This window comes from Mchenga conophoros, linkage group LG23 (assembly GCF_057382185.1).
Source record: "Mchenga conophoros isolate Kocher_MC1m ecotype Shallow Benthic linkage group LG23, M_conophoros_male_GT1.1, whole genome shotgun sequence".
Classification (NCBI taxonomy): domain Eukaryota; kingdom Metazoa; phylum Chordata; class Actinopteri; order Cichliformes; family Cichlidae; genus Mchenga; species Mchenga conophoros.
This window is the reverse complement of record NC_140547.1, coordinates 32,740,954-32,753,551: the sequence shown is the minus strand read 5'-3', so window position 1 is coordinate 32,753,551 and position 12,598 is coordinate 32,740,954. Positions and strand designations below refer to the sequence as shown.

At 40.2% G+C, this 12,598-nt stretch overlaps 1 protein-coding gene across 3 annotated transcripts in view; it reads left to right on the top strand.

The window, feature by feature from the left end:
• The window catches only part of LOC146547655 (ATP-binding cassette sub-family C member 4-like), a 36,103-nt gene that overhangs the window by 19,683 nt on the left and 3,822 nt on the right, over positions 1 to 12,598 (top strand). For all 3 annotated transcript variants that reach the window (XM_085263655.1, XM_085263656.1, XM_085263657.1), the window contains 13 exons: positions 906 to 1,097; positions 1,658 to 1,752; positions 1,985 to 2,071; positions 2,799 to 2,895; positions 5,217 to 5,435; positions 7,199 to 7,336; positions 7,470 to 7,507; positions 7,931 to 8,055; positions 8,217 to 8,363; positions 10,245 to 10,324; positions 11,383 to 11,533; positions 11,635 to 11,754; positions 12,155 to 12,265. In XM_085263655.1, the coding sequence (XP_085119781.1) occupies positions 906 to 1,097; positions 1,658 to 1,752; positions 1,985 to 2,071; positions 2,799 to 2,895; positions 5,217 to 5,435; positions 7,199 to 7,336; positions 7,470 to 7,507; positions 7,931 to 8,055; positions 8,217 to 8,363; positions 10,245 to 10,324; positions 11,383 to 11,533; positions 11,635 to 11,754; positions 12,155 to 12,265 (1,600 nt within the window). The remainder of the gene's footprint in view (positions 1 to 905; positions 1,098 to 1,657; positions 1,753 to 1,984; positions 2,072 to 2,798; positions 2,896 to 5,216; positions 5,436 to 7,198; positions 7,337 to 7,469; positions 7,508 to 7,930; positions 8,056 to 8,216; positions 8,364 to 10,244; positions 10,325 to 11,382; positions 11,534 to 11,634; positions 11,755 to 12,154; positions 12,266 to 12,598) is intronic.

The following is a 12,598-nucleotide window of genomic DNA, read 5'->3' as shown; positions in this document are numbered from 1 at the left end:
CATTGTGTGCTGTCTATCTTGCGTGCTGCACAATATCATTTAATATTTAGTATCTACTGTTATCTACAGCTAGCTAGTTTATTGTGATGGTGCTGTTTTTATTATGTTGCTCTTTTTTTGTTTGCTTTCTCTTCTGTTTTTTTTTTTCTTCATACAGGTGATCCAGGTGTTTTGTTTGTTTTTCTTTCTTTCTTCCCCCCTTCTCACCGTCTCTTCTCCCCTTTGGTTTTCTTTCTCTCCCTCTCTTTCTTTCATTCTTTCTCCCTGTCCTATCCCCCAGTCATGTCTGTCCCGTTTATAGCAACCGAAAATAAAATAAATTCATATGGACCAATATGGCAAGGCCATGATGATCCACTTGGTAAAATAAATCCGCTTGGCATCTTTCTTGGCCTTAAAACAACAATTCTGATGGCTAAAGATCCAAACGGGACACGAAAAAAAAAAAGTTTAACTGACTCGACTTTATTTAAAAAACATCCTTTAATTCTTTCTTTTAACAGTGTGCTTGATTTCATTTGTAAAAGAGTGGAGGTTTTTTCCTTTTTTTTCTGTTTTGTTTTTTTCTGTTACTGCATAGAGTCCTATGAAATATGTGGCCCATGATTCAGTACCTTGTACATTCACATTTAGCAAAAGTAGCTAAAGATCAGCTAAATCTGATCTGTATGACTTTATCAGTCATTATTCAGTTTATTCAGGTTTAGAGGCATATGTTTATACACAGCTCTTTTATGGTTCTGCCAAGGTGTTTGAGTTGTGTTGAGGTCCAGAATTTGTCTGGGCCATTGCACCATAGCAACTTGGAAACAAAGTGCTAAACCATTGCAGTATTTGTCACTGACAAAAAAAAAAAAAAATGCAATTTACCCAGCTTACATGCATGACATCCATGTTTTCCTCAGTCATCCCTGCTAAGTGCAATCCTGGGAGAGCTTCCTCGTGATACAGGCACACTGAAGGTCAAAGGTCAGCTAACCTACGCATCCCAGCAACCGTGGGTGTTCCCTGGAACCATTCGCAGCAACATCCTTTTTGGGAGAGAACTTAACCCAAAGAAATATGAGCAGGTCCTTAGAGCCTGTGCTCTGAAGAAGGTGAGCTAATGTGTTCTATCAAAACGGAATATTGTGTTCATTACAATGTAGAAATACTACTTGAAAAACTATGACTGAAAAGCTTCTAAAGCCTGAACTACTACTGTGGATTTCATGGACCCGGACTTTACAGAGAAGCAGATGCATGTCCACAACTCAGGCTTCTTCTAGTCATGATTCTGGGTTTTGTACCCAGCGTTTTTCAGCTTTGGAATCTCAGTCTTCAGTTTGATATTTTCTGTATGACCTTGTTGTAATTTTCTGTTGAATATTATGTTTGCTTGGGTTGTGTTTTCATTCTGATTTTATGTTTTGTATTCATAGTTTCTTTGTTAGTTATTCTCAGGTTTTTCCTTTCCTCTTATGTTTTTAATGCCTAGTCTGCGTTTCGATCATTAATACTTGTCCTGGAATCTCTATCTGTGCTTATAGTACAGGATAGCCTATTTTGCTAATATTCTGAAGAACAAAACCAAACTGCCAATATTTATCAAATGACTAAAATGTTCCCCTATTTTTGGCATTCACATTTATTTTTGTTACACGTACATTTTGTGCAGGACCTGGAGATGTTCCCAGATGGAGACCTAACACTGATTGGAGACAGAGGAGCCACACTCAGTGGTGGACAGAAAGCTCGTGTAAACCTGGCGAGGTACGACAACAGTCACAGCAGTTATGGCATTGTTATGCACAGGAGAGAAATCCATTTTTAGTATAATCCTCAACAGATTTGAATTCCTTCTCTGAGTTATTAGGCAGCCTAAAATAGAGGCAGCAATAACCTATATGTTCGGGCAATTTTTTTAAACCTCCAGGTATGCACACTACTGTTGCTATAGTTGTTCTACTTCACATGCCATAATCAAAGCCCTTTTTTTTTACAGGGCTGTGTATGAGGATGCAGACATCTACCTCCTGGATGACCCTTTAAGTGCTGTGGATGCAGAAGTTGGAAAACATCTTTTCGACAAGTAATGACTGTTCACAATTATCTGTGTCCCAAAGAGATACCCATATGTATTCATACACATGAAGTATAGTATATTCTACATGCTACATATCTCTGTTTTATAGAAACGAAGGGAATTATTAATTGTAAGGTTAGATTTGAGTTTTCAATTCAACACCGGTCATTTCATGGCACTTTATACTGTAAAGTAAAGACCTAACAATACTATCACTGATAAACTTAGAAGTGGGATTATTATGCTCACATCGAGCCATGATTTTTATTTTAGTTGCACTGCATGATTGGCAGTTCCAAATAAGCATTATTTAACTGTTACCAGTCCTTTTAAAGCCTCTCAGTTGACACAGAGATAAGGAGAAAAAGCCATAAAGATTTCTTTAAGTACATACTGCTGAGGTAATGCACACAGATCCTTTTCTGCTCTATCACAGCCACAGACTTTTTGCTTTTTTCCCCCTGTAGAAATATATTTTCTGCCACACATCCTGTTTGACCTTTTAAATGTTCTCTTACTCAAATTTTACACAAGTCAGCTATAAATGTGTCATAGTTCCAATATTGTAATCACTTTAAACAAACGCAAACAATGAATCTGGATCTTGAGGACTGAGCTCGCATTACACAGCTGCGTTGTGTCGTGCAGTATGGACCTATATGAGATTTTTAAAAGGAGAAAAGTTCCACTTCTTATTTATGAAATGTGTACACCTGTCTGTGCTTATGATCAGGTGTATCTGTGGCTTGCTGAAGAACAAGTGTCGTATCCTGGTCACACATCAGCTGCGACATCTGAGGGAAGTTGACCAGATCCTGGTCCTGAAGGAGGTTTGTACTCCTGCAAAAGAAAATTGCTTGAAGGAAGCCTGCCTCCTGCTTCTTAACCATGCCATTGCAATAAATAAAGCATTCCCACAGCAGAATCCTGCCTAGTCGGTCAGACTTGGCCTGACATGGTGACAATAACCTGATCAGCTGCGACATTAAAACCACAAAAAAGGTTCTCACCCATTCAGTAATGAACCTGGGCTGTTTATGTCACAGTATGGCTGCCGACGGACAGCCGACTGTGAGGAGTGAGGACGTGGAAGTGCAGACATGCAAAGAGACAAAACTTGAGCATAACAAAAATGAGCTGTTTATTAAGGCTGGCAAAATGGTACAAAACAAAAGGCAAAGACGAAAGTAAACAATAACCTAAACTGGGTGAACTAAGATTAAAACATGACCTCACAAACCTTGAACATTTAGACCTGGCATGGATTCCTAGAAAAACCTGGAAACATGACATGAACATAGCAGACGACCACCCACTGGAGGTGATCAGGGGAAGTGGAAACACATAGGGACACAGCTGACACAAATTAACATGTCACAGGGGAAGAGCAAAACTAAACACGAAGAACATGGGACACCAGACCTCTTCAAAATAAAATGGGAAACATAACGAGACACAGACGTGACAACACAAGCTTGACAACATAAGAAACGCAGATATGAAACACATGAGGGGTGAGGGAGACTTAAAAACAGGGGTGAAGACGCAAGGGGAATCTAATAAACAGTGAACTGTAACGGCAACCTATGCACAATAGAATTGAACTTAGAGAACCTAATAAACTTAAACATAAACATACTCAAAACATTGGGCCAGAAGACCCAGAATCATGACAGTTTAGTGGTTTCATGCACCTGGACATTATCGGTCCTGTGGGTTGCCTGCTGGGGCTTTGGCTTTTTAAAAGAATGTTTGGGGCTGGTTTAGCTGTAAACTGGGGAGCTCTTGTCCATTAGATGTATTTGCACTTGTTGAGAACCTGTTGTTTAGATGGTGATATGTGTATATAGGACCACGAATGTCAGGATCCAAGGTTTCTCAGAAGAGCTGTCTTACACTGTAAGGACATAACTGCTACTCATCTGTCTGTGGTTTTATTAATGCTGTCGCTTGTGTCAGTGTTAGTCATAATCCTATATATGTATATATGTATAAATGGTGACATTTCAACCATTTCTAAAATCGAAACAAATACGAAGCATTTTGACCACAGGTAAAAGTATTTTACAAATCTGTGCATCCACACCTAAATGCATTGTGATCACTTATGCACAACTTTTTAAGTTCAATTTAAGAAATCTGATCATCTTCTCTTTCAAAAATCTTTCTGTGCATACACATAACATCACTTTAATTTTCACTCACAACACCATGGTTGTACAGGACTGTGGACCATCCTCTGAAGTGGGTATATGCTAATCCATTTAATGTGAAATAAAACTTTGATGTTAATCTTACTATTCTCTGAAAACAGCAACATTATTGTTAGCTTAATTGCTAATCCTGGACATTTCTGCTCTCAGCTGACATCAAGTCAGACAAACCTTGGCAATGGAACAGTGGACAGTGGAAGCACAGATGTCCCAGTTTTCTGCTGGGACTTGAACACAGCTTAGATTTGTGGATCTGTGTGAAACTACCTGGGTCTCAAAACCCTATGTGGACATGCGATGTGACCTGTATGTAATGAATGATTCGTGCATGTGCACTTAAGGTTTTGTAAGTGAGGCAAAGGGTTATGTGTATTTTTAGATATTTGTGTGCACAGGAAGATTTTTTGAAAGAACATAATCAAATTTCTGAACTTGAAGTTGTGCGTAAACAAGCAGCATTTATTTAGGTTTGGATGTACAGATTTATAAAATGGTTTTCCGTGTGGTTAAGATGTTTTGTATTTGTGTTTGGAGCACACATTTGGAGTTCCAAAGTTTCATTGACCATACAGACCCACCCTTAAGATTGACCTCAGTACTCATTCTTCTCGGGTTTTATGAGTTTGATTTCTTTGTTTGGAGAAGTTTCAGTAAACACTTTCCTACATTGAAGCCTTTGACGCCTTTGACTTCTACCTGTTCCCGTGTTTCAAAGGGAGATGAGGATTGTATGCACTGGGTTTTAGGGGGTTATAGAGTCCCAGATTCCAGATTCACTTGGTTAAGTGCAAAGGTTTGTCTTGGGGTACCCCTGTAGGGTAGAGCCTACAGGGGTTACAAACAGTGAACAACCCCCTTTCCCCCCATTGGACTATCCATATACCAAAAGAACAGCAGCCTAGATGTCCAGTAACTGATTTCCTTTGTTGCATCTTTAGGGTCAAATCATGGTCCAGGGAAGCTACAGTGAGCTGCAGTCCTCTGACCTCGATATGGTGTCCCTGCTGAGACGTGATGAGGAGCAGGAGCAATTGTCTCCATTTGCTGACCCAGAAAAACTGTCTTTACAAAGTCGGTGGACAAATGATTCTCACAGTTCACACTGTTTCCTCAACTGCCCCCTTCCACCAGAAAGCACCTACACTGAGCATCTTCCTGTATGTATATTTACTAAAGAGATTGAACATTGCTATTTTTACAAAATAGTGTTGTTTTACCTTCAGTTTTTTAAAAATGTAATTAATTTTCATAGACCCCCATGCATTGTCCTTTCTCTTTTTCTTTAAAGTTTCTATATGGTACCATGGTATATAAACAAGTCCATTTATTACTTCTTCTAATATGTGACATTTGTAGATATTATCTGATAGCCATTTGGCTAGAAAAGATATGCTAACTTCAGGTAGCTATTGGAGAAGTTCACTTACTCTAAGTCAGGGGTGCCAAATCCCAGTCCTCGAGAGTTACTGTCCTGCAGCTTTTAGATGCATCCCTACTCCAACACAGCTGAATCAAACGGTTTGATTACCTCTTCAGCATGCCATCAAGTTTGGCAAAGGCCTGATAACAAGCCATTCATTTGATTCATTTGATTTGAACAAGGATGCATCTAAAAGCTACAGGACGGTAGCTCTCGAGGACTGGGATTGGGCACCCCTGCTCTAAGTAATTAGTTAATGTGTTAATAAATGGTAAATGGCCTGTATTTGCATAGTGCTTTACTTAGTCCCTAAGGACCCAAAAAGTGCTTTACACGACATTCAGTCATTCACCATTCACACACACATTCATACACAGATTCACACACTGCTGATGGCAAGCTACATTGTAGCCACAGCTGCCATGGAGCGCACTGACAGAGGCGAGGCTGCCGGACACTGGCGCCACCGGGCCCTCTGACCACCACCAGTAGGCAACGGGTGAAGTGAAGGGGTGAAGTAATAAAATCATGAAAATGTATGAAAATTAAAACAACACAGAAAATTTAACCCCAAATCAACTATCTCAAATCCTCAACCTCTTAAAAAGTAAAAAAAGATGAGTGAAGAAGAAACACTTAGCGCATCATGGCACCCTAGACCTATTGCAGTGTAACTAAAAGAGGCTTGAGGGTCACCTGATCCAGCTCTTACTAATGCTTTATAAAAAGTCTAATCTTAAAAGTAGTGATGGTGTCTGTCTCCTGAATCCATACTAGAAGCTGGCTGTACAGAGAGGGGCCTGAAAGCTGAAGGCTCTGCCTTCCAAATATTGTAGCAACAACAAGTAAGCCTGCAGTCCGAGAGTGAACTGCTTTATTGAGCTGATATGGTGCTGTGTGGTGTTCATTCATGGTACATGATATGGTAATGGATGGTACATATACACTGCACTTATACACTTAACACTGAATTACTGCATCCATGTAATGTGGTGTGTAGGTAATCAGCATGCAGGCACTGTAAAGTTGTTACTGAAGCTAAGATTGCTTTGATGGCAGCTTTCAGCTCATCTTTATGTGTCCATTTCCGCTCCATGTGAGGTCTCCCAATTTCTTAAATCAGCTATTCTTGACAATCCTTTCAACAGCTTTGAAAGAATTCTCACCTTTTCCTACTCTACGGTTCCTTTCAGTCAAATTTCACGTTACATGTAATAAATATATAAGAAAAAACTATACTGTCAAAAGTATTTGCTCATTTGACCATTCATCCAGAAACACATTTATCAGGTCAGACAAGAAGGACTAGCTCACGGTCCTTGCTCTAATTCATCCTAAAGGTGTTCTGTTGAGTTGAGGTCAGGTTTTCATGATATATATATTTCTCACTAATATTATTTTAGATGCACTATCATGAAGTGTCAGCTTTGTTCTGAGATTACAAACAGTAAAACTATGTTCAAGTATAAAGATGTGCCTGGATCATTTCTTGTTTTGCAGGTTGAAGCTATTCAAACTATTGCAGAGGAGACACGAGCTGAAGGAAATGTCAGCAGTCACATTTATTTTACATACTTCACGGCAGGCTGTAGCCTTCTGGTTTTAATGGTTATAGTATTTCTCAGTATTCTAGCTGAGGTAAGTCACAGACCTCTTATGGTACCATTAGCAAGTGAATGGAGATTTTTAATGCAATGTTTTTATTCATTGTGAACATAAGAAACAAAACCAAGTTGAACCTTTTTTTTTATTGTTTGTTTCTTTTCAATAGGTGGCATATATCCTTCAGGACTGGTGGTTGGTATACTGGTGAGAACTCAACACACTTTTAGTACTGTGTAACACTGTGCAAGTCTTGAGATACACCTCATTTCTTTATAATTTGCTTCTAAGGAGCTAAAACGTTTTTAGATATATTGTAATGTAAAGGCCCTTCAAAGAGATTTGATAAAACAGCAAGCGCTTTGGGGACAGTGGGAAGGCAAAAAAATAATAAATCTATTTTTTTCCTTCTGTTCTGCATTTCTATGTATGTTTTCAATAACTCACTACACGTGTGTCCCATTTTGCAAGCAAAGTATAAAGAAATTAGTGGTAGATCAGGACTTTAGTCCAGTTCTGTAGAGCCAGTAGCTTACTTTTCTATTCATTTAATTACAGAACATTTTATTAGACTGTTTAAGTGATGTTCTTATGTTTCACACTTTGTTTAATTGTCTTCTCACCTGACAGGGCAAGAGATGATTTTACAAACGGCACAAACAGCAGAGTCACTGCTGTTAGCCTTAAAAGTGGAATGAATGTTACTAGTTCATACCAAGAGTTTAATCTCTCTTTTTACCTCAGCATTTATTCAGGTAAGCCTTTCAGTCCTGTAGTTCTTACTGAAATCTTCACATACTATTGTTGACTACCATGTGTTTAGTGTCCATTATGTTATATTACTTGGTAGAATATCCTGCTGTAAATCAAATACCAAACTATTTTTTTAATATAGTCCTGCTGTGTTTACTTTTAGGTTTGACAGCAGCAGCTGTGGTCTTTGGTTTTGCCAGGAGTTTGGTGATATTTCATGGGCTGGTGAGATCAGCTCAGACTCTTCACAACAGCATGTTTAGTGCTGTGCTCCACACTCCTGTTAGCTTCTTTGATGTCAACCCCATAGGTGAGGCCTACACAGGATTTATTTTTATTTTTAAGAGGAAACAGTCACATATTTATCTGCCTAGTGTTTGTTAATAATGGATTGCATTTATATAGTGCTTTTCTAGAGCCTCCGAGCGCTTACAATTCTACTATTCATTCACTCTCACATTCACACACTGGTGGAGGCAAGCTACAGTTGTAGCCACAGCTGCCCTGGGGCAGACTGACAGAAGCGAGGCTGCCATATCGCGCCATCAGCCCCTCTGGCCATCACCAGGTGAAGTGTCTTACCCAAGGACACAACGACCAAGACAAACAGAGCTTCGGATCGAACCGGCAACCTTCCGGTTACAAGATGAGCTTCCCAACCCCCTGAACCATGGTCCATTGTTTAAAGGTGTAAAATGTAAGACTCTTGTAGGAGCCAGGAGTTTTAATCCGCCTGGAGCATCACATCATGGTGGAACTTGGGAACGGATAATTCGTATGATCAGAAGAATTCTGAGATCCGTTCTTCAGCAACAACAGTTGGACGACGATGGATTAAATACGGTTCTATGTGAAATTGAAGCAATTTTAAATGACAGACCCATCACAAAGCTTTCTGATGATCCAAAAGACCTAGAGCCACTTACACCAAATCACATCCTCCTGATGAAAGGAAAACCATCTTTACCACCCGGACTATTTGACCCTCAGGATATGTATCTGAAGAGAAGATGGAAACAGGCTCAGTACATCTCAGATCTTTTTTGGAAACGATGGATACGCGAATACCTGCCTTTGTTACAGGAGAGACAAAAATGGAACCAAAAGAAGAAGAATCTAAAACCTGGAGATATAGTCATTATAATGGATTCTTCTGCACCGCGTGGTTCCTGGCCACTTGGAAGAGTTCTGGAAGCCATTCGTGACAAAAAAGGACTTGTGCGATCTGCACGTTTAAAAACAAAGACTAATATTCTGGAAAGACCTGTAACTAAACTTTGCTTGTTACATGAGACTGTAATCTAAAAGTGTGTTACTTATGTTTATTTATGTGAATGTATAGGTCTAAAGTAGACTGTATTAGTGGCTCCTTATTTTCTTTGTGATTAGAATTGCCATGTCTGATAGCCATTTCAATTAGGGGCCGGGGTGTAGGAGCCATTCTTGGGTTAATACCTTATGTGGTCACTAGAGGTCACCTTTTTCTGTTTTGATTATGTAATGTAAAGGTATTTAAGGTAGACGCACGTAATCGGCGTCAGGTGTGTCATTGAGAAGGCAAACAGTTTGTGATCGTTGCGCTGTTATGCTAAGGCGATACAGAATAAAGACCAAAAAGGACAAGATACATACTGCTGGATTTATTGGACTGTGAACTTAATTCATGCATACCAGTGACATCGCGTCACCCCCGTTAACGACCACCTCAGTGGCTTCAAGCGTAGGCTTAGCCTCTACAACTCTAATTCAAAAATAAATCAAAACTGTCACCAATTGGGGCAGTGTTTCACTGGAAAATTCGTAGGTATCAATCCCCAATGTTTAAAAGACAAACCGCAGAATTAAATCTTGCTAACTATCCAATAACACCGGAGACACTGAAAGCTTTTAAGGCTGGTATTAACATGTTAGCCTGCTTACTTTAGTTGAGATCTCTGTATAGATTGCATAAACATCTAGGACATAACTTTAAAGCTGTTATTTTCTCACATTCTGCTCACAGATTTGGTTTAATTTCATTTTTAATTTCATTTTTAAACCATTTTCAATAAGCAATCACACACATTAGCCAGAAACTCCTAAAGTCTGAACTGCAGGCCTCACATCCACTTATAACACAGAATATTTTCAAGTTGACATTCTGCCCTTTAACAACATAGTCCTGTTAATTAAAACTGTGTCTGCATTGTAGGAAGAATACTCAACAGGTTTTCCAAAGATGTCAGCCAAATGGACTCCGTGCTACCTATCACCTTTGTGGACTTCTATCAAGTAAAGACTACCATAAATTATATACATATGTAGACAAAAATACTGTGCCACCTACACCATGTTACATTTACAGGAGCTGCTTGTCCACAGAAACCCATGCTATGAACCTTCAAGCATACATGCTCAATCATCCATGTAAGGAAATCCCAAAAAATTGATTCTGTTCATCTTGACATAGCATTTTGTGGGAGAAACGTTTCATCACTCATCCAAGTGACTTCTTCAGTCTGGACTGACTGCAGGTTTCCCCAAGTTTATGAGGATTACACATCCTGGATAGGGAGGAACGCTGGTTTGAGCGTGGAGTCAAGGAGGCCATTTACGTGAAAAGGGAAAGACCATCTCTGAATCGAGGAGGGGGCCTAAGGGTACATCTTTCACCAACTTACAATGCTGTGATTGCAGCCATACCCCAACTCTCTGTGAATTTTACCCATGCCCTTGATCAATGGGCTTTGATCAGTAATTGTTGATCAATGGTCATGGCAATTTGCATATTAACAATCAAGGAACTGACCCCACAGCCCATTGTTCATTCATTGGGCTGGTTTCAGTCATTGTACAAATGTGCTGTTTATAAGGTTGGGGAGGTATCTCTGGCTCTCTTCCACAGCATGTCTTTTATCCTGTTTTCCTTCTCCCACCCCAACCGGTCACGGGAGATGGCCCCGCCCCTCCCTGAGCCTGGTTCTGCCGGAGGTTTCTCCCACTGAAAACACTACGTCCAGATGAACATAATCACGTTTTTGGGACTTCCAGCATAGAGTTTTTGTATGCTTTTTGAGCACTGGTAGTTTTTTAAACGCGCTATGTGCCTCAGCAGAGTGACCCCACTCTGTAACTCTGCAACTTCATGCTGTGGTTGCTAAATGGCTCCACTTAAAGCTGAATGTGGAATATCTAGGAGGGAAGAAATTTCATGAACTGACAGTTGCCACTATTACTTAAATGATTAGAAGGTGTAGCACTCATTACCTTGGTCCATGTTTTCTTTATTTTGACTTAACAAGATCTTTCAGTGTTTTCATTATTTTTCATTATATGATGTTTTTTTTAAGTTATTTTTACAGAATGTTGGCGTTATCGCGGTGGCAGCCTCAGTTATTCCTCTCATCCTCATCCCTGTTGTGCCTCTCCTGTTAATCTTTCTGTATTTGAGGAGCTTGTACCTTCGTACCTCACGTGATATCAAACGCCTTGAGTCAACAAGTATGTTGATTTATTATTTATATAATTTGTTTTGGGGGAAAAAATAATCTGAAAGGGCCAGCAAAAGTAGTTCTTGTCTTTTCATTTTGCCCTTTCTACAGCTCGGAGTCCAGTTCTCTCACACCTGTCCTCTTCCCTTAATGGTCTTTCTACAATCAGAGCTTCCAGATCAGAAGAGAAGTTAAAGAAAGACTTTGATGCCCATCAGGACCTTCACTCAGGTTTACTCTTTGAGAATAAACATTTACACTTTCCAGGCTGACTGGAATTTGTAAAGTGACTGATTAATTTTCAGTGTTAAGTCCAAAAATTCTGTGAGACAACTTTACTATGGTGCATTTTTGAAAGACATGCAGCAAAATGGTGAAGACTTGAACCCAGGCCACTGCAGTCAGGGTTTCAATGTATGATGTATCTGCTTAACGAAGCAAAAAGAAGACAAATAAGAAATTGAACGACAAACCAAGTCTATTACTTGCCCTGTAGTAATCCAGATACAAAAAATAAGTCTGCCTTTGCAGTTTTGTACCCCTGAGCTGTAAAATGCTGATGGAGTATTGTTGACTCAAGTTCAAATTTGAGTAATTCAGTCTCAGGTTTTTTTCTGCTCTTTTGTTTCAGAGGCCTGGTTTTTGTTCCTGATGACCTCCCGCTGGTTTGCACTACGCCTCGACAGCATTTGCTCCATATTTATTACCCTCACAGCATTTGGCTTGATATTACTCAGAGATGGTAAAGAATTAACAACGTCCATCCATCCATCCATCTTCATCCGCTTTGTCCGGGGCCGGGTCGCGGGGGCAGCAGCCTAAGCAAAGAGGCCCAGACCTCCCTCTCCCCAGCCACCTCCTCCAGCTTATCCGGGGGAATACCAAGGCGTTCCCAGGCCAGCCGAGAGATATAATCTCTCCAGCGTGTCCTGGGTCTGCCCCGGGGCCTCCTCCCGGTGGGACATGCCTGGAACACCTCACCCAGGAGGCGCCCAGGGGGCATCCTTGTCAGATGCCCGAACCACCTCAGCTGGCTCCTTCCGATGTGGAGCAGCAGCTGCTCTACTCTGAGGGA